This window comes from Cetorhinus maximus, chromosome 11 (assembly GCF_964194155.1).
Source record: "Cetorhinus maximus chromosome 11, sCetMax3.hap1.1, whole genome shotgun sequence".
In the NCBI taxonomy this organism is placed as follows: domain Eukaryota; kingdom Metazoa; phylum Chordata; class Chondrichthyes; order Lamniformes; family Cetorhinidae; genus Cetorhinus; species Cetorhinus maximus.
This window is the reverse complement of record NC_135889.1, coordinates 10,206,942-10,229,754: the sequence shown is the minus strand read 5'-3', so window position 1 is coordinate 10,229,754 and position 22,813 is coordinate 10,206,942. Positions and strand designations below refer to the sequence as shown.

The 22,813-nt window shown below is 44.1% G+C and overlaps 1 protein-coding gene and 1 long non-coding RNA gene across 2 annotated transcripts in view; both read right to left on the bottom strand.

Moving 5' to 3' along the window:
* Positions 1-4,066, bottom strand: part of LOC144686383 (uncharacterized) — a 43,064-nt gene extending 38,998 nt beyond the window's left edge. The window contains exons 1-2 of the mRNA XM_078551517.1: positions 3,935-4,066; positions 424-2,847 (exon numbers count right to left, since the gene is read on the bottom strand). Of these exons, the coding sequence (XP_078407643.1) occupies positions 1,564-2,490 (927 nt within the window). The 5' untranslated portion in view covers positions 2,491-2,847; positions 3,935-4,066 and the 3' untranslated portion in view covers positions 424-1,563. The remainder of the gene's footprint in view (positions 1-423; positions 2,848-3,934) is intronic.
* LOC144686385 (uncharacterized) overlaps positions 1-22,813 on the bottom strand; it is a 42,704-nt gene that overhangs the window by 1,480 nt on the left and 18,411 nt on the right. The gene's annotated exons all lie outside the window — the stretch shown is intronic.

Sequence of the window (22,813 nt, the reverse complement as noted above, 5' to 3'; positions counted from 1 at the left end):
AATCTCTCACCATTTAGACAATATGCTTCCCTTTTATTCTTCCTGTGAAAATGGACAATTTCACATTTTCCCACTATACCCCATTTGCCAGATCTTTGCCCACTCACTTTACCTATCTATATCCCTTTGTAGCCTCCTTGTATCCTTTTCACAACTTACTTTCCAATTTATCTTTGTACTATCAGCAAATTTAGCAACCATTCCTTTGGTCCCTTCATCCAAGTATTTATATAAATTGCAAAAAGTTGAGGCCCCAGCACTGATCCCTGTGGCATGCCAGTCATTACATCCTGCCAACCAGAAAAAGATCCATTTATGCCTACTCTCCATTTCCTGTTAGCTAGACAATCTTCTCTATCCATGCCAATATCTTACTCTCTACACATGAGCTTTTATTTTCCACATTAACCTTTGATGTGGCACCTTATCAATGCCTTCTGCAAATCTATGTACAATACATCCACCTGTTCCCCATTATCCTCAGCACATGTAACTCATTCAAAGAACACTAATAAATTGGTTAAACATGATTTCTCTTTCACAAAACCATGTTGACTCTGCCTGATTGCACTGAACTTTTCCACATGCCCTGTCATAACGTCTTTAAATAATAGCTTCTAACATTTTCCCTCTGACAGATGTTATGCTAACTGGGCTGAGTTTCCTGCTTTCTGTCTCCCTCCCTTTTTGAATAAAGGAGTTACATTTGCTATTTTCCAATATAATGGAACCTTCCTGAAATCTAGGGAATTTTGGAAAATTAAAACCAAGGCAACAGCTATCTCACTAGCCACGTCTTTTAAGACCCTAGGATGAGGTCCATCAGAACCCGAAGATTTTTCAGCCCGCAGCTCCAACAATTTGCTAAGTACCACGTCCCTGGTGATTTCAATTTTCCTGTGTTCCTCCCTCCCTTCCAATTCCCAAGTTACAGCTATTTCTGGGCTACTTACAAAAGGTAAGTTTCCATTTCTTAACAATAGCATGAAACCACTTAAGGAGAAGCTAGGTACGTACATGAGGGGGAACAGAATAGAAGGATATCCTGATGGGGGTAGAATAGGAGGGGTGGGTGGAGACTCAGGTGGAGCAGAAATCTACATGGACCAATTCAGCCAACAGTACTGTGGAGTGAATAGAACTAAGACAAACATTTTTATTTTAGACCAACCTGTCGTGATGGGAAAAACACTATTTACTCTCCAGGATAAAATAAATGTGAGCTCTGAAGAAGGCCATTAGACTCGAAACGTTAACTCTGTTTCTCTCTCCACAGATGCTGTCAGACCTGCTGAGTTTTTCCAGAATTCTCTGTTTTTATTTCAGATTTCCAGCTTCCGCAGCATTTTGCTTTTATAAAATAAATGTACTTTTACAGCCTCTGCAGATCATTTCAGTGGAAACACGCACTCTCAGGCTCCAACTTCATCAACCCACTGGAGGCAGACATGAGACCAGCAAGTCCTGCAAAAAGAAACCCTCTCACGCTCCCACTTCGCCAACTGACAGAACAAACATGCATCTGTTCTGCGTGCGATTAAGAGCAACAATAATCACATGTAATCACTTGTGAATTCGCTGGTGTCTCAGCAGGATTGATGATTCAGTAAATCCCTTCCCACACTCAGAACAGGTGAATGGCCTCTCCCCAGTGTGAACTCGTTGGTGTCTCCGCAGATGGGATGACACACTGAATCCCTTCCCGCACTCAGGGCAGGTGAACGGCCTCTCTCCGGTGTGAACTCGTTGGTGGCTCCGCAGATGGGATGACACACTGAATCCCTTCCCACACTCAGGGCAGATGAACGGCTTCTCCCCGGTGTGAACTCGCTGGTGTGTCAGTAAGGAAGACGAATCACTGAATCCTTTCCCACACTCAGAGCAGGTAAATGGCCGCTCCCTGGTGTGAACTCGCTTGTGTGTCAGCAGGTTGGATGACCGAGTGAATCCCTTCCCACACTCAGGGCAGGTGAACGGTCTCTCCCCGGTGTGAACTCGCTGGTGTAGCAGCAGGTGGGAAGAATCAATAAATCCCTTCCCACAGTCAGAGCAGGTGAAAGGTCTCTCCCCAGTGTGAACTCGCTGGTGTGCCAACAGGTTGGGTGATTGAGAGAATCCCTTCCCACACACAGGGCATTTGAATGGCTTCTCTCCGGTGTGAACTCGCTGGTGTGTCAGTAGGTTGGATGACCGAGTGAATCCCTTCCCACACTCGGGGCATGTGAATGGCCTCTCCCTGGTGTGAACCCGCTGGTGTGTCAGCAGATGGGATGAAACACTGAATCCCTTCCCACAATCAGAGCAGGTGAACGGGCTCTCCACAGCATGAACTTGCTGGTGTGTCTGCAGGGTGGATGATCTAGTGAATCCCTTCCCACACACGGAGCAGGTGAATGGCCTGTCCCCAGTGTGAACACGTCGATGAGTTTCCAACTCAGATGGGAACCGGAATCCCTTCCCACAGTCCCCACAATTCCACGGTTTCCCCATGGTGCCAGTGTCCTCGTGTCTCTCCTCGTTCGACGATCAGTTGGAGCCTTGTCCACACAAACAACACGTATATGGTCTCTCCCAGCTGTGAATGGTGCAATGATATTTCAGGCTGTGTAACTGGTGAAAGCTCTTCCACAGTCAGTACACTGGAACACTCTCATTCAGGTGTGCATGTGTCTCGGTGCTTTCTCAGCCAAACTGATGTTCAGAATCACTCGAACCAGAAATAACCATATCTCCTTCTAGATACAAAGGCCAATAATATTCAACTCCCATGAATCAAGCAACTCTCTCAACTCTTGACGTGACATTTTTTTTGAGATTTCTGTGTCCAAATGCTCCTCTTCTAATATCCTGTAAAACAAGGTTACAAAAGTCATCACGGTCAGTACAGGATAGAAAGTCAGAACAGACAATTCTAATTTCTATGGAACATTCCTTGCTCTTTTGTTCTGCAAATGTTCTAAGTCATTGTCCCAAACACTCTCTCCATTCTCACTCTGCTGTACCTAATAGACACCTTCCCAATTCTCTGGGAGGTGCCAATTGATGCTGATTGACAAATCCATGTTCATCACTTCCACTCCAGGCACAGAGACCTGAAAATCTTCATGCAGGCTACTAGCCATATATATAGGACTAAAGGTGTGCACAGAGAGTCAGCATGGACTCAAGTTGCTGAATGGACTCCTTCTGTGCCATAATGACTCTATGACTACAGATAAATAACCTAGCTGCAGTACTATATGACAAGACTAGAAATAATAATACATGAACTTTATTACAAAACCATAAATAATATATCTAATATAACAAGACACATATCTATGCCCAATATTACTATACTGTCCCCTTACATGTCTGCCACCCCTGGGGAAAACTACTCCTTTATTTGTGAACATTAGGAAAGTGACCATCCTTTTAGTCAGGCAGTTATGAGGAGAGACTGGATAGACTAGGATTATTTTCCCTGGAGCAGAGGAGATTAAGGGGGGACATGATTGAGGTGTATACAATTGAGGGGCATAGATAGGGTAGACAGGAAGGAACTTTTCCCCTTAGTGGAGGGATCAATAACCAGGGGGCATAGATTTAAGGTAAGGGGCAGGAGGTTTAGAGGGGATGTGAGGAAGAATTTTTTCACACAGAGGGTGGGTGGGAAACTGGAACTCGCTGCCTGAAGGGTGTTAGAGGCAGAAACCCTCATAACATTTAAGTAGTATTCGGATGTGCGCTGGCGATGCCATGGCATACAAGGCTGTGGGCCTAGTGCTGGAAAACGGGATTAGAACAGTTAGGTACTTGTTTGACCGGCGCAGACTCGATGGGCCGAAGGGCCTTTTTCTGTGCTGTACACCTCTATAAACATACGTGTCCTGCAAGTCAACAATGTAAACCCAGAATTAGAAAAATAGGAGTGAAGGGGAAGTGTTTTACTCACAGATATTGGACAGAAGAGAAAGTTTTATTGTGTGTCAAGCTTAATCTTCATTCAGAAAGCGAGGAGCTGCAGCAGCTTCGCTGGGCGGTAATGAGCAGCTGAACAAGCTCTTTTATGAATGTGGAAGTTCTGCAACGCGGAAACGTAGTAGAGCAAAACCCGCCATCTGATTGGTCGGAACACAAGAGTCCTTCCGGTATTCCAGTCCTTCCCATTGGTCAACATGCCACATGATGACTCGTGGGTGCGGAAACCTGGCCCACGTGGTGGGAAGGACTCTGGCCGAGAGGCGCACGAAACCGAAGAATGAAGCTGATTAGCCAATCAAAGTGCACACTTTGTGACGTTGCAGGCACTGCCCGCACATACGCGGCTCGCGTCCTCCGAGGCACATGCGCAGATTGCACTCATTCTGCACATGCGCATCTTGCGTTCGCATGCACACATCCGCAGCTCCGCCCTCTTATTCCGCATATGCGCATCACATGCCCTCTCCGCAAATGCGCAACATTACGTCACATTGCACAATAGGCTGCCCATCTCTCATTCTGCACATGCGTATTCCCGAGCAGCCCGCCCAGGCGGCGGGTAAAGTGGTTTCATTCTCGCAAGGACTTGTGGGAGCTCTAGCCGCCATCACGCACCTGGGGCACAATCTTCAAACCACTAGGAGAGGGTGAAAAGTTAGGGGTGGCGGACACATTGACCCTACCCTGACACAAAGTACATGTCGGTTTGGATTTATTTGTGATGCCCCCTTAGCAAAGCAATTTGTGGAATATGGAGCAAAGGTTTTGACACCTGGGTGACATATAGGAAGGGCAATAGGTGTCTCTGAAACAGCTTGAGAGTTAGAACCTTCAGGAGAGGGGAATTGGGGGAAAAGGAGGAGGATAGTGGAATGGATTAGGGTTACAATCAGTAAGGAGAAGGGAGTGTGCAGGGAACAGAGATGGCTAGATTGAGAGGGAGAAGTATGGTGCATGACAAATAGAACTGTCCATTCTAAATTTCTATCCTTTACTTACAGTGAGGGCTTTTGTCAACTCTTTTAGAGGTGACTAGAAGGGGAGTTGATGGCATAGTAGTAATATCACTGGACTAGTAATCCAGAGGCCGAGGCCAATGCTCTGAGGGTATGGGTTCAAATCCCATCATGGCAGCTGATTCTATGTCTCTTTGTTTCTCTGTGTACCTCACTGTGTGTGTAAGTCTGTGTGCCTCTGTTGTAGTATAAATGTCTGTCACATAAAGGGTAAATGTTGGACTAAGTACAGTGCTGCCCACACCATGATATAAAGGAACACATGACCTGGACCCAGGGGTCAGTGTAGTGTTCAACAGAGCTGTGTGTAGAAGCAAGCATGAAGACAGCTCCTAGCTTGGATTTTTACTGTAACTATGTATATAGTTTCTAGTAGTTATTAAGTTCTTACTGTTGAACTAGCTAAGATTATGAATACCTTAATAAGACGCACTGAACTACACCGAATGCTTTACAACATGGTGGCAGTGAATAGAACAACTCAAAACCTCGCAGAGACTGTAAAAGAAAATTAAAATCCTAGGAAACTGAAAGAAAAATCAAAGAAGCATTCTGACCTGAAGAAAAGCTCAAAAAACAAAGGCGCAGAAGGAAATTGCAGGAGAAAAGCTCCAAAGAAAGGCTTGGATGCTGAATGCAGAAATTAAATTCCTCACTGCAGCAGGAGACTCCATTCAATCCCGTGGAGGTCCAGCTTCCAGAGACAGAAGATCCAGCAGGGGTGAGCGAAAAATTTTAAATTCCTGGACAACACAAATCCTGAAAAAGTGGTCATAAAAGTATGTTGAAATCTCATTCCAAGAAAACCGATTCCAGAGCTGATGCCTGAACACATGGCTGCCGAGCTCACTCAGAACAAACAAATAAATAATAAAAAATTAACAATTAATCCCAACTGAGTGGGCAGCTTTAAAAACCAAGTGAATGCCACAATTCAATGCTTGCAAGACCCAAGAGCATTGTGCTAAAGTGAGGAAGACTCTAACCAGTCGATCCAGGCAGCCATTGTTGAAAAAATTTAAACACTAAGATCACAGACTCCATTACTGTGGGAGACCACCAAAACCAGCAAGCACAGGAAAATACTTTGTGAAGAAACATACAGCAGCACCATCTTGGATTTTCAGCCACATCTTAAAGCTGAACCTGCAATTTTAAAATTTAAACCATGGATCCGAAATCTACTCTTCCAGATTAATTTGGACTTATCCAAGGCCAGGATCAATCGCAACACTGGGGATTTTGGAGAAAGAGATTCTTTAGATACATCATTGCTTCAGGTTTGGATAAAAAGACAGAAGCTGAATAAATTAAAACTCTGCTTTATTCAGTAGGTCCAATAGCTGATGACATAATAGCTAGACAAAGAATCGATGAATCATCTGCAAAATTGGATGACGTTTTAAAATCATTTGACGCTTATTTTAGCCTCAGAAGTCCTTGAAATGGCTAAATTTAATAAACCTGTCCAGAAGCCAGGTGAACCTGTTGACTCCTTCGTTAATGAGCTGTACAGAATGGCTGAATGGTGTGATTATGGTGATCTGAAATCTGAGCTAACCAGGAATATAATAGTTATAGGACTCACAGATGACACACTCTCAGACAAGCTTCAAGTGAAGGAAGAGCTAACCTTTGAGAAGGCCATCCAGGCTATCTGAAATCTGTTTGCAGCACAGATCCATATTAAGGGGAGAAAGCAAACCATGGTACAAAGTAAACCCCACTGTCCAGTTAGTGAAAGTGCACAGAAACAGGGACACTTCAGGATAAGGGAAGCAACATCCTAACTGACCAGTAGAGCAACCATGCCAGCACTGTGTAGCAAAGCAACCCTACAGGCATGATCAATGTCCAGCAATTTCAGCCCAATGCTTTCAATGTAGCTGACACTTTGGGAAGCTGTGCAAAGACAAAACAGCAAAATGCACAGGAGATATCAAGAGGACTCATGAGTTCGAGACAGCACACCAAGAGGACACAAAAGCATGCTTCTTGGGTGAGGTCAAAGTTCCTAGATTTTCATTCTGGACTGCTGTCATCTTGGTTAATTGCCATCTCATACTTTAAATTGGACACAGGAGCCAGTATTACAGTCCTATCAGACAAAGAACCATGGCTGAGAGACCTCTGGCTACGGACAACAAATACACCACTCTTTGGGCCCGGAGGAATCTGACTTCCAGGCATGATTCTGGGACCACTAAGTTATGGTGGTAAACAAATCTTCAAGCTGATCTACTTCATTTGTAACCAGTCTTTTTCTCTCTTGAGCAGAGATGCCTGGGTAGCCCTGAATCTCCTCAAAACATCAGAAGATGTCAAGACAACCACTATCATAAATTATACAAATACAAGAGCTCCAGCATTAAGATTCTCTTGACTGGGACTTCAGCACTGAATTGTCTTCTCTTTTTGCAAAGCAGGTTTTTCCACTTTGGCTACAAGTGCCATGAGCCCCTCATTGGTCAGACCAGCCAACCACTCAGATGGCTACCATGACACCTCAAGTAGATGACAGTCAAAAGAGGAACCAGCAACAAGAAGAGACTCAACTTCCAGCTCCGATGCCAGTTGGAGAGATAAGTCCTGAGACCACAGAGCAGACACTGCAATCCCCAGCCAGCATGACAGGGCAACAAACGATGCTGGAACCAAGTAGCAGCCATCCATTGATAACAGCACACGACACAGCCAAACACAAAGGTGAGCTTACAAGCAAGTTATGCCCTCACAACAGGAAGAGCCATCTTTAATCACAGCATGCGTCACAGCAAGCCACACAAAGGAAGAAGAGAAAAAAACACTATAGAGACAAGCCTAGAGTTCATCCGCCCCATAGAGCTGGATAAATCAACCACCATCTATCACTACATTTAGGGAGTTAACAAAGAGTGATTCAATGCCAAAGGATGGAAAAAGAGGATCAAAAGACACCCAGAAGCCAGAACAACCTCCAATCCAACAAAGTTTACCTGCAGCAACAGGGCCTACCACTGCTCTAACAGTAGTGAGGGCAAGGAGTGGAAGGGTTATATGGCCTCCAGACCATGAACCTATGAAGTCAGAAACTTGAGGTGGGGAGATGGGATGGTAATGATGTAAATACAGGGGGTAAATTGGGATAACTTGTAAATACGTTGGATAAAGACTTGGGGAAAGCGTAGTATAAGCATCTGTCACACAAAGGGTTAATGTGGGACTGAAAACAGAACCGCCCACATAGTGATGTAACCAACACATGACCTGTACCTAGGGGTCAGTGTAGTGTTTGGCACAGCCGTGTGTTGCATGGAGGTAGTTTCTAGCTTGGACCTTTACTGTACCTATGTATATGGTTTCTAATATTTCATAAATAGTTACTGTTAAACAATATAAGACTATGAATACCATACTAAGACCTACCAAACTAAGCCCAGCACCGTTCAACATCTGTATCCTTCCTGTGTTTGTGTGTGCATCCCTTCCTGTATGTCTGTCTGCCTGTGTAACTCTGTGTGCCTCCCTCTCCTTGTACCTATACCTGTGTGTGTGTGTGTACGTTAATGTTGAATTGTGCTACAATAGGATACATACTTTAAGCTGGTAATTGAGCACACATTTTCCGAATTGGGGAAGGATTAGGAGATCATTGCAAGAGAATATAAACCAGTTCACTCTGGGTGTCTGGGAGGAACTGGGAGAGTCTGTGACTTTACTTCTCCAGCTTGGTAATAAACCTGTTTTAAGCTACAGGCTAGCTGCAGACTCATTCTTCCTCAACATACAATTATTGGAATTACTATGGTAGCAGAGGATGAACATTAAGCTTTGGTGATTGGTTGCTGAATGAGAAGATTTTTGTCTCTATCCTCTGAGAGAAAAAGAAACATACTGCTGCTGGCAAACTCAGTTACAGAATGGCAGAAGGATGATGCAAAATCTCAGGCTTTGACGATTCACTGATTTTTTTTTCTGGAGATGGAACAATATCAGCAATGGAACAATGAAGTCAGGATGTGGACACGGGTTACTTTGTTACCCTGAAAGAAGCAAGGTATGACTTTGGCTTTGTCATTACCTGAAAACATTAAGATTAGGAGTGAAGTTTTTTCAGAATTGCACGTGGTTGACTTGGGCTCCAAAGAGGGATGGACACTTCTATCACACTTTGGATAAGTTTTACAAAAAGGATGATTTATTAGAAGCATATGAAGGTTGGTCAACCTTTGATAGATTTAAGAAAATAGATGATTAGTCCATGGAGGAATATATTATGGACTTTGGAAAGTGTTATAAGAGACTGAAAAGGTTTAACCTTGAAATCCAGGACTCTGTATTGGGATTTAAGTTCCGCAATTGTGCACACATTTCTCATGTCGACAGACTTTCGGTATTCACAGGGGTTCAATTCCATGGGAAAGACTCTCCTAGATCAAATGGCTAAATAAGGTTTTGGGAAAACAGTCATTTCCTATCAAATACAGACAACTCTGCAGTAAAGCAAAGGATGGAGGATTCCATGGTGGCTGAATTTCGAGATGGACAGAATATTAAACGCAGATTCCAGTACAAAGACAGGGTCACTGATAGGCAGTCTGACTGTGGTCGCACTTTTAGCCAATTTGAGAATTGAGACAAAAAGCGGATCTGGACAGTGACCGTAGGCACCTGAGAAATAACGGGGAATGGTTAATTTGTGTTATTGGTGTGATTCTACGTGTCATTACGCAGTGAACTGACTGCAGCGAGAGAATCATGCTTTTGAAATAATGCATGAAATAGGTCATTCCGAGTCTGTAAATGATGATGGTGACCACCGTGAAGGAATTGTGCTGGTCACTGGGTATTTGAATCCAGTGATGAACAAAGCACAGATGAAACTAGACATGGAGAATGACAGAGCAATTGTGTTCTGGAAAACTATGGATCTACATTTTACTCGGTCAGGCCATTACAGCCTGCCATTACGGGAGCCAGATATTTCTTGTCAAAGAGTTCAAGCAGTCTTGTTAACTTCTGGGGATAATAGTTTGGTCGACAAGAAGATGATTATTTGGAAGTTGCATAGACCATTTGTACTTCCAGCACCACAAAAACTGAAAGCTCTGCTGTGGGATGCTGGAGTGGTTGATAAAAATACGACAAACATATTGAACAAGTCACGGTTCTATGCGACATTTGTGTTAAATATTGAAGGACACCACCACATCCCATCGTGAGTCTGCCACTGACCAGGGAATTTAATGATGTAGTGGCAATGGAGTTAAAAGTATGGGACAAGGGTCAGAGCGCTCTTTTTTGCTACATGTTTTAGATATGGTCACCAGGTTTTGAGTGTCTATGGTAATAAATGGCAAGGACAGAAAAACCATTGTAGACAAGGTCATGGAGAAATGGATTGGCACCTGATTAGGAACACCAACAAAATTACTGATGGATAACGGAGGGGTATTTGCAAATGATAAATTTCGGGACGTGTGAAAATTTGAATATCGTAGTTATGCATACTGTGGCTGAGAGGACATTTGTCAATGATTTATGTGAGAGGAATCATGCAGTGAGGGACAACATAAGATACTGGCTGAACAAATGGATTGCAAGTTGTAAACAGTGTTGGCATAGGCAATGCATGGAAAGAATTCTTTACAAATGATTGAGGGGTACAGCCCATAGCAGTTGGCGTATGGAAGGAATCCGGAGTTACCTTCAGTGCTGTCTGATGCTTCCCCTGCTCTAGAAGGAACTACCATTAGCTCTATTTTCTCTGTTCACTTGAATGCCTTACATGCAAGCAGGAAAGCTTCATCAAGACTGAAGTTTCAGAAAGTATAGGAGAGCGTTGCAACATCGTATAAGACCATCTGAGGTAGATTTTACTTAAGGTGATCTGGTTTATTATAAGAGAGAGAGGAAAAGGGAATGGAAATGCCTAGGGAAAATTACAGGGTGTGAGGGGAAAATTGTGATTATTCAACATAGGAATCAATCCTCACAGGTCATCAGAATGAATTATGATTTGGCAGACGTTGACAAGGTGATAAAAGATGACAAAGCACAATGTACAATCTCATACTCATATTTTGCAGGACAAAGCAAGAGGAACAAAATATCATAGATCAGGAGTTAGAAATCAGTAGAAAATCTGATTGTAATGAACAAGAAATGGCTATTTTGTCCAGAAGAGAGCTGCCCAAAGTGGGTTCCCAGGTATCCTACTGTCCAGAAGGATCGCCTAACTGGAGGGGTGCAACAACAGTGGGACGGACAAGAAAATCTACTGGAAATTATAAGAATTGGCTGAATGTCCAGGATGTTGGACAAGTAGTGAAAGCCATGGACTGGGAGTATGGAATACAAGAATGGAAAATATGGAAGCACAGCTCGAGTTACAGTAAAGGGTCGGGTAAGGAAGTGTTCACATACAATGGATAGGGCTTCAGACAAAGCATACAGGAGATCTAACAATAGCAGCCTGGAAGACTTCATCAGGCAAGTAGGGGTCACAGTCTGACTAGATGACAAAGTAGAATGGAGAATGCAGAACCACCACGACACAATAGTAGAAGCAGAAGTCCTCAAGACAGAGAGGTTTTTGTAACAACCAACAAATTAGGAGATAAAACTATATGGGAGGCTAAACAGAGGGAGTTGGCCAGTTGTAGGGTGTTTGGTGTGTATTCAAAGGCCCCAAATAGGGGTCATCCAGCATTATCACATAGGTGGGTCTGCACGATGATGGTCCTACCAGATGGAAACTAAAAGGTCAAGGCGAGGTTAGTGGCCTGGGCTTTCAAGACTGCTTAGCAGATAAAGAGGTCACAGTGGACTTGCCCTCAGCAGGGAAGGTAATTTTGAATTTTTTTTTGTCCCTTTTGGCGATGTTTTTGTGGGAATGTAAGTCAATAGATATGAAAACTGTATTTCTACAGAGGGATCACCTCCAGAGAGAAGTGTTTCTCAGACCTCAGAAGGAGGTGCCAGAGGTAGAAGGAAAACTTTGAAAGCTGAATAAGTGCATCAATGGTTTAAACAACGCTTCCAGGTTGTGGTAGATTCCCGTTCCATTGGTGTTGTTAAAGTTGGGTTTGAAGGCAGATCCTGCCATGTTTTATTGGTACCATGTTGGGAAACTTGCGGGCATCTTTATGATGCATGTTGATGACTTCCTATGGGATGGCAATAGTGAGCAGAGCCGTCCCTAGTGTAAGCAAATTGGGGCGATCGCCCCGGGCCCTGCCGTGCTTCAACATTACGGTGTCAGATGTGTTACAGCCTGTAGTCCATCCCAACTGATTCGCTGTCTCTCGCACCCTAAGGTCAACATGAGTGTTTACCAGTGGATATAAGCGAATAAACGAAGCAGATATCCCCCTCTCCAAATCTCATAAAAGGGTAGAAGCGAAAGCAGATTAAAAGCATAAACCCCTGCTGATCAACCTTTGATTCCACCAGATGTGTTTCCCAACAAACATGTCCCGCTTTATTTAATTCTGTTTGTCCGCTCACAGCAGCGATTCTGCTCAAGCCCACATCTCACCAATCGAAATTAATGATTGAACGGATTGTTGTATTTAGCCTCTCAATATAATAACGTCTTTTTACTTCTTTGCGTTTGATGTTTGCACATGATACGCTGCAAAACCACCATTTTTCCTATTTCCATTCCCTAAGCGTCCCTACATAAAGCAAAACAAAAGTTACTGCTCTAATCGCTGTGCAGGTAGCGCTCCTCACGACAGCTCCGAACTCTTCCCGGGAAGCCTGAGTGACAGGGGTACCCGTGAGGCGCGAGGCGTTCTGGGAGATGTAGTTCTAAACGAACAAGGCGAACTCCAAGTCCCGAGGTGCAGTTGGGGGTGGGAAGGTGGAATTTATACCCTGCCCAGCCTGCGCGGCCTTGTCCTGACGTCACATCCGCTTCGCCCGCCTCGGTGTCATGACAGCGGGCCGGGCGACCGGAAGCGCGGTGCGGGTACAGGCCTGTCCGTTGCCCCTGGAGACGGCAGCAGCGGCAGGGCGGGTTTTATCCCAACTCTCATTCACCGGCAGTTGGGTAAGATGGACGATTCCGAACTAGTTCACATCTTTATAGCGGGCGTATCGCGTCCGCCCTGCGGGGTTTAGTCACTCACTCGCTGTGTCTGTTTTAGGTATCGGACAATTGAAACCCTCCGCTCTTTATTTTACTTTTCTTCCCAGTTCGCATTTGTAACTAACATTTGCTTCACGTTGGAAGATGGACAGTCATTTTTTTTCAAAGGCAAATTATTTATTGCATTGGTTTGTAATTTTTTTTTATACAGTTGAACGTAGTTCATGTCCTCACTCATAGAAACATAGACAATAGGAGCAGGTGTAGGCCATTCGGCCCTTCGAGCCCGCTCCGCCATTCAATATGATCATGGCTGATTCTCTATCCCAACACCCTACACCTGCCGCTCTGCCCTTGACACCTTTAGAGCCCAGAAATCTATCTATCACTCCAACATTTAGGCCACTGCGTTCACATCGGTGGGACTGGACGTGAGGGGCTGGAAAATTCCAGCCTTTTTCTCCAGTTGGGGTGTGGGATGTGTTAGTAAAATTGTTCTAATGGAATCCCATAGAGATTATGGATTGCTCCTTATCAAAAGGGGAGCCAGCGATTATGTTCAGTGGAAGCAAGGTGTAGTTTTACCTGCGACACAGTTACCACAGTCAATCGTGCAGCACGTGCTTGTAACCGAGTGCTCAGTAGCTGGGACGCCTGCTTGTGCTCCTTTTCACACACGCTCAAGGGCTCAGCTGTCGGAGGAAACTTGTCTCAGAGTGTTACAGGGGCCCAAACGGTGTGATTTGCCCTACACTCCACACCCCACACCCCCCATAGGGACAGCCCTGCTAGTGAGTTTCAAAACTGAGTTATTGACTGGATTAGAACTGACTTTAAGATTGGGAGTCAGGCTAATGGGGCCTTTAAATATATTGGATTAGAAATAAAACAGTATGGATCTGAGGTTATGTTACACTAACAATCATATTTAGAAAGCGTTAGCCTTATCACAGTCAATTGGGCTTAGTCCTCATAAAAAAGATGCAGATGCTTCCAAAGATGAGACAGAAGTTGCGGAGTTTAATTGGGCCATTAAATTGGCTGGGCAGACACACAGGTGAGGCTGGCTGCAACTTTAATGTTCTTGAACTGAGTATTACAATGAAACATCCCAAGGCCCAAGATACCTTATGAGCAAACAAACCATTTAAAAATTGAAGATGGAGAAAAGTGTACTGTAGTTTCATATTTGAGTGACCTCAAGAATATGACATCGATTGTGTTCAGTGACTCCTCTCATGCAAACCTTTTTGATGGGTTTTCAAGTGCAGCGAATTTCATAATATTTTTTGCGGGTAAAAATGGGAAATGTTATCCTTTGGCTTGGAAAACCAAGGAAATAAGGTGAGAGTAGTAAAGAGCACCCCGGCTGCAGAGACTCTCGCACTGGAAGAGGTGGTTGACCTGACCTTTTTTTATCTAAAAGGTTAGGGGAAATAATGTATGGGGGAAATGATGAAGCAAATATCCCAATAAATGTTATATTGACAGTCAATCCCTTTGGGATAATGTACACTCCGCAAAGAGTGAGAGTGAAAGAAGATGATAAATTGATATTGCAAGTCTAAAACAAATGGTGGAGCAAAAGGAAATATCTAAACTCCGAGGGGTTGATTCAAGCCATCAGTTATCAGATTGTTTCACCCAAAGGCATACTTATAGTGAAAAATTATAGGGGGTGATAGAAGAGGGAAGACTGAGTGTGAGGGTTTTTTTTTTTGAAAATGGGTAACTTATTTTTCTATCTATCCCTTTTTTTCTGAACAGGAAATGCGCTTGTGTTTTTCCTTTTTAAAAAAAGGAAGGGAATCTGTTAATGTTGAAATTGTGCTGCCTGAGAATACATGCTTTAAGTTGGTAATTATGCTTGATTGTCCCCAATTGGGGAAGGATTAGGGAATCATTGCAAGAGTTTGAAAACCAGTTCACCCTGGGCGCCTGGGAGGAACCGGGAGAGTCTGTGACTCTACTTTTCTATCTTGGAAATAAACCTGGTTTATGGTACAGACTAGCTTCTGACTCATTCCCCCTCAGCATACAATTACTGGAATTTACATGTGTATGTATGTGTCTGTGGCCCCCTCTGGGTATATGTCTGTCTGCGTGTGTGTCCCTGTCTGTGTGTGTTCATCTCCTAATGTGTCTTGTTTGTGCCTGTGTCTTTCTGGGTGTCTCTGTCTCTGTGTCCATCTGCCCTGTTTTGTGAACACAGACATAGAGTAATCTTAGGAACCATGCTCACATCTTCCACCTCCATACACAGGTTCCCTTTTTGGTTCTTAAAACTCTTTCCTTAATTATCCTCTTGCTTGTTATGTATTTATTAAACATCTTTAAGTTTTTCTGGATTTTATTGGCTAATATTTCTTCCTGCCCTCCTGGTGGAATGAGACAAAGAGAGAATTAGGACATTGGCCAAGAATGGGTAAACAGGACCAAGTCTGCTAGCAAGATAGAAAAGGCATATAAAACCCCTAATGTTCAAAATAGATTGCTGTGCACAATGTACCCTGGGTACTAAAACTTCAGCTGGAACTCAGAGATGGTAATTTTTTTCTTTATCCTTTCATGGGACGTGGGCATCACTGACAAGGCCAACATTTGTTGCCTGTACCTAATTGCCCTTGAACTGAGTGGCTTGCTCGGCCATTTCAGAGGGCAGTTAAGATTCAACCACATTGCTATGGGCCTGGAGTCACTGGTAGGACTGTGTAAGGATGGTAGATTTCCTTCCCAGATGTCAGTCAATGATAGTTTAATGTTCGCTATTACTGAGACTAGCTTTTATCTCCAGGTTTCTTAATTGAATTTAAATTCCACCAGCCGCTGTGGTGGGATTTGAACTCATGTCCCCAGAGCATTAGCTGGGGGACATTACCAATATGCCACTGTCTCCCCTGCACAGTAGTGGGATAGCTCAATCCATTTAGCAAATTCAGCTGAGACGGTCTGGAATTGAGTCAGTGGTTCTTACAGATAAACAAGGAGCTTAATTTGCCTGATGAATTTTTTTCAGTTATATTCCTACAACTATGACTTCATGCTGCTATTCAAACAGGGTGGAGAGGGCAGTTTTATCTCGGGTCACATCAGTCCAATCCCTTCAGCTTGTAAATAACCATCACTGGGTAGATCAATAGACGTTTTAAATTAAGACACTTTATTTTTAAAAATCTTTATTAATCCAGTGCAAAAATGCTGCAACAGTCCTTCCTGTTAATACTGATACTGAACACAAACACCACACCCCTTATCATGCTGCCTTTGTTGTCTTTAGTCCTATTGGTTCTATACATAATGTCCAAGGCCAGCTTTACCAGCGCAAACCAATAGATACAAACACTGCGGATACCCAATTTGGGATCCCCTTAAAGGCCATTTTCACAAGAACACAATGGGGAATTGCGCTGCCCCTGTCTCATTGCAAACAAGGAAAAGTATTTGTTCATTAATGATCGGTTGGTCTCACAGTCCAACGAACTGAGCTAGCTCCTGGGTCACGAGGAAGTGAGTTTGGTATGTTTTCACCATAATGTTGCTATACCAATGCAAATCATCATTTTTAAAAACAACAGTTAAAGGCAGTGGCGAAATGACTGAGTAGAAGGTGCTTTCTAAAACTTGTATAAGTTATCTTCTGTTGTTTATCATGACCACGGATCCTATCCCTGAATTACTTAGAGATATTGAACTTTTAAGTAAGACGTCCTTTTTCTAAAAAAGGACGTACAAACAAAAGCGGGTTACGAATGTAAAGTAACCACTTGCTGGAAAATTCCAATGTGGATTACACTTGATCAACCATGCCAGAGAATGGAATGACGCACCTAAAAAGGTGCCAAGAGACACCTCAGAGGAAAAGATGCAATGCAAAAACTCAACTGTAATCTCCTGTGATTGCAGAGATAATGGAGGCTGATTACCATCCCAGCAGAAACCATCTCCTGTGAGTTATATCCCAGACTGTGGACAGGATCTGAATTGAAATAAAGCAGTTTCTGGGCAAAAGACCTGCTTGGTTTTTCCCTTCCAGGAATACACAAGAAAAGGGGTTAAAAAGCCAACTGCGACCCTGGTCTCCATGTGCTAGTCTGGTGTTCTAGTTCTACTGTGCTAGCATGTGCTGTGAAGGTCACAGCTGAAGAATACCAACTAGGCATCCCTGCACTTGCAGGTATAAAAGCCTTCTCTCTCTGATTGCCGGAAGCAAGTCACAAGTTAGCAAAGCCACAGTCGAAGAGGAAACAGGACAACGCCTTTCAACTAACCTGTAGAACCGAGAATCTCCAAACCCACTGCTCAACTGCCAAATTCAGCTCTATCGGAATCACCCAACTAATGGCCGCAACATTTCCCCATCTGTTCATCACAGACAACCCAAAGACTCATTTCTAACCTGTGTATGTATGTTCATTTTATTATTTATTTCACGTTTTAGTAACTAATAAACTTACTCTTTCTTTGACTCAAGCCTGGTTAAATTGGCCCCTTTTAAACCATAAATACATTTTGGACTGGGAAAAGGTATCACGATGGAAGGGATCCCTTTTAAATTGACCTTGTTGTAACCAACTGAGGACGTTGAATAAGAAAAGGGTGTCAGTTCACCCCTCCTCACCTGGGAGCATAACAATTAGGGGTATCTCGTCTGGGATCAGAAACAGGGGGACCTCGTCTGGGGACTGGTCATAACAGGTTTAATGAATCAAAACCATCAGTCATGCATCTGATCTGAAAACTCTTTCTGTCCATTTGTTTAATAAAATCTTTACACTACAAAAATAGGCAATGTCTAGATCATTGGTGCTTAGCTATGGATGGGATTAACTCTTGGCCTTACATACAAAAGATGGCTCATGCCACTTCTATACAGGACAGTGACCAAATTTTGCAAGACTAATTTAGCTCCAGCTGTCAGCTCTGTTAGGTGAAGCTGTTTTTGATCAGGAATAGAAAGAACGTGATCATTGAGCTACCTGAGGAGAGACAGACCTTCATGCTCTGGAAACAGCTGCTTTAAATAAAACTCAAATCTGCCCAATGTACCATACTTATGTTTGTGACCCACATCTCTGTGACCATTCCCATTCCTTTTATGTTCTTCCCAAGACTGTTCCATTTTAAAACCTTATGTAAAGTGCAGACAGAAGAACAATACGTTGGGGAAATGGAGACTAGTACATTTTAGGCTGTGCAGTACTGATTGAGACAAGCGGCTGTGAAAAAAATCACCATGAAGTATTGTGCTGGCTTAACATGAAACAGACCCAATGATTTCAAAGTTTTGTTAGGCTAAGGAAGTTGGCTTGGTGTTAAACACCTTCCCTTGTTGAGAATATCAGTGCAGTTTGAAAATATCAAATGTTGATCCCACACTCACCCGCAAAACACTCACATGAAACCCCCCCCCCCCAACACGCTGACCAGACAGAGAATGGGGAGTTTTACTGAGGGTTCTGTTTGTTGTTTTTTCTTATTGGCATCAGCGTGGATTGTACAGTCAGTGTGTCTGTCTTCTATAGGTTTTCCAGATGCTTTTTGTCCAGCCCAGTGAAGACATGTAAATAAACTGAGTTAAACACAGCCTCGTGTCCACCTCATTTTAAATCTGGAGAGGGATTTCTCCCTTTCCTATGAGACAGGTGAGGGAGACGGGGCTGGCTCCAATGCTCCCTTCACATTTTGGTTGTTGTACACAATCATTTTTCTCCAGTGTGCAGTCCCTATAAAATTGGATTTATATATCTGGTTTCCTCGCATTCTCTCTCTCTTTGGGATCTTACTGTGCTGTCACTCCTGATTTCTCCTGTATTTAATTTGTACCTGTTGCAGGAGAAAGATCTCCTCTCTCCTCTCTTTCTTTCTGTCTCTCGCTCTCTCTCTGCTTTCTCCTTTCTGTATGTTTGTGTGTCTCTCTCTCGCGCTCTCTCTCTGCTCTCTCTCTCCTTTCTGTATGTTTGTGTGTCTCTCTCTCGCGCTCTCTCTCTGCTCTCTCTCTCCTTTCTGTATGTTTGTGTGTCTCTCTCCTTTGTGTGTCTCTTTCTGGCTCTCCCTGTCTCTCTCCACCTCTGTCTCTCGAGATTGGCAAAGGAACCAACAGCAGCAATGAGACAGAGGTCGGGATTTTCTCTCTCAGACACCAGCCGACATCGTCGCAGACGGGACTGGAAAATGTGGAGAGCGGTTGACTTTTAACGGCCCTCCAAATTTTCCTGTTCAGCCCGTGATGATGCCCACTGGTGTCGGGGCCGTAAAATCCCACCCAGAAAGTTATCATGACACAGGAGGCCACTCAGCCCATCGAGTTCATGCTGGTTTTCTTTCAAGCAATCTAGTCAGTCCCAATTCCCCCCACTATCCCTGCAGCTCTGTGAGGAAAATCTTTCACGCAGCAAGTGGTTAGGATCTGAAATGCACTGCCTGTGTGTGTGGCGGAGGCAGCTTGTGTGCGCAACTGTATTTATTTGTGTGTGTGTAGTAAAGAGAGAAATTTTCTCTCTTGTGATTAAAGTGATACAACACCACCCTCTGCTGGCAGATTACAGCTACTACACAGAGGGGAAATCAACAGGAATTCGTTAAGAGGGAGAAAATGACGGGAACATCAAAACAGCCACAAGTTCAGTGCGAAGAGAGTGTTTAATGGAACTTAGAAAACGCTTGTAAAGACTTTAAAGTTTGAAGTCATTTTAAAAACTTCTCAAAACATCTACAAACATCAATGTGGGGCAACGTGCATTGAACAGTCTTTTTTTTTTAAAAAATGCTGAGGAAAGTAAAGCAAATGGTTTTTACAAAGGTCACCCAGGTATGAACAGTTTATAAAATGCTGCTCTTACACTGATGGAAGCTTAACAGATAATTGAGAACAGGAGATGTTATAACTTTACTGCTGAAGACCTGAATGCACTCCAACAATCACCCACCCTTGCACGCACACTCATACACACAAGCATACAAACAAAAATACACTCTCACTCGCTCATGCACACAAGCTCTCACACGCTGACTTTCATATGCATAGTCGCATTCTCTCCTGCACACTTTCAAACACACTCGCACATTCTCAAACATCCACGCTCCCACACGTGCACACGTTCGCTCGTGCACGCGCTCCCACAAGCACCCGCGTGCACGCGCACACTCCCACCAGGGAATGGGGATATGCGAGGGGAAGGGTGGATGAGCTGGCCATTCATACTGGAGTTGAGCTGGTGTCTTACGGGTCCTCATTGCACCCACTGTCACGCAATTGACACCCAACTCAGAAATAAGGTATCAATGAGCTAGCTGTGTTAAAACACCACTGGCAGACAGGCTCAGATTACCTCCACACCTGACCACACAACATTAGAGAACTCCCTGCTCCTAATATGTCTCTGAGTTAGTCCCAGTAGGACAATGAGTTTTCTCGTTCCCTATTTTTGAGACGTATTGAACAGCTCTATCACATCTCTCATCTGTATCACTTCACAGAACATCAACACCATTTAAAATGAAGTTTATATTGTAAACTCCGCCAAATTTTAAAATAAAACATTTTAAAGGAATGAGTTCAATGTGCTGCATTTGTAAAAGCCGATTGGAACAGGACTGACTAGCACTGCAAGCAATCAAAATTTAATCAGAGGTGATTACATGAATTAAACATGATCTACCTGTGATTGGTAGCGAAGTGGGTGTTTTCAGATTATCAGTAAAATGTGCATTCTCTAAAATGGAGGCAAAGACGGGGATGGGTGGGTGTGGGCAGTTAATTAAACTAGTTAAGGGCCTATTCTTGTTCCTAGGCAGTCCCTCAGGATCGAGGATGACTTGCTGCCCCTCCGGTTTGATGGGTTCTGAGATGGCCAATGCACCTCTGCAGATGTGGGACAGGTGGTGCTTGAAGGATTGGGTGGATCAGTTGTTTGGAGGTTGGTGCGCTCCCTCCAATGCCTCCATTTTGGTCAGTCGCCATTCAGGGACTCTCACAAGTCAGAGTCATACTTAGCACAAAGGAAGATGGTCGTGGTTGTTGGAGGTCAGTCACCCCAGGTCCAGGACATCACTGTAGGAGTTCCTCAGGGTAGTGTCCTAGGCCCAACCATCTTCAGCTGCTTCATCAATGACCTTCCTTCCATCATAAGGTCAGAAGTGGGGATGTTCGCTGATGATTGCACAATGTTCAGCACAATTCACAATTTCTCAGATACTGAAGCAGTCCATGTCCAAATGCAGCATATCTAGGCTTGGGCTGACAGGTGGCAAGTAACAGTCACGCCACACAAGTGCCAGGCAATGACTATCTCCAACGAGACACGTTCAATAGCATTACTATCACTGAATCCCCCACTATCAACATGCTGGGGGTAACCATTGACCAGAAACTTAAGTGGACCAGCATAAATACTGTGGCTACAAGAGCAGGTCAGAGGCTAGGAATCCTGCGATGAGTAACTCACCCCCTGACTCTCCAAAGCCTGTCCACCATCTACAAGGCACTAGTCAGGAGTGTGATGGAATACTCTCCACTTGCTTGGGTGAGTGTAGCTCCCATAACACTCAAGAAGCTTGACACCATGCAGGACAATGCAGCCCACTTGATTGGCACCACATCCACAAACATTCACTCCCTCCACCACCGACGCACAGTAGCAGCAGTGTGCAGTATCTACAACATAGACTGCAGCAACTGACCAAGGCTTCTTAGACAGCACCTTCCAAACCCATGATCACTACCATCTAGAAGGACAAGGGCAGCAGATAGATGGGAACACCACCACCTGGAAGTTCCCCTCCAAGTCACTCACCATCCTGGCTTGGAAATATATCGCCGTTCCTTCACTATCACTGGGTCAAAATCCAACAACTTGCTTCCTAACAGCACTATGGGTGCACCTACACCACATGGACTGCAGCGGTTCAAGAAGGCAGCTCACCAACACCTTCTCAAGGGTAACTAGGGGTGGGCAATAAATGCTGGCCCAGCCAGCGAAGCCCACATCCCGTGAATGAATTAAAAAAAAAGCAGAGATGTTTGATCTCTTCAGGGATGCTTTGTGGACATCCCTAAAGTGTTTCCACTGTCATTCTGGGAGTCTCCTGCCGTGACCCAGTTCCGAGTGCGACAGCTGCTTCAGGAACCTGGTGTTGGATATAAGGGCCGATTAAGGCCATTGTTGGACGTGTTGGGGAACAGGGAAGCTGCACGAGGTGACCTTGATCCGGCAGACCAGGGGAACCAGCATTCAGACAGATTCGGAGACTCTCCAAGCTGCAAAGCTGCAAACTGCCCTGTGAAGAGGCTCCCCTCGAGGAGTGATGGCAGAGCCTTAATATTAGAGCTGTAAGGTTCTGGGGTTTGGGCCCACAGATACCTAAATACGCAATCGACTAGTCGGAAGTAATTTTAAGATTTTTAATTAAGTTTAATAAGAAACAACAGTTTATATATGATACAGTAACTAATTAGACAGAAAACGTATACGACCCTGACAGTGGTTTACTGGTCCCAGAGGGCAGACGGACGGTTGGCACAAAGTGTGTTGATCTCATCACCCACCTCCTCCTCCATTTTAAGAGCACTGCAACCTCACCACGACACCTCACCAGTATCTCACCGGGACCTCAGCAGGACATGGACCCTGTCCTTCAGCACTTGTTAATATATTCTTTTTCTAGGGGCTGGTAGCTTACCCAGTGTCAATCATCTATTCAAACTATCCTGACCAGTCGACACAGACAGGTACCCAAACTGTCAGGGTGCTTACCACCAACC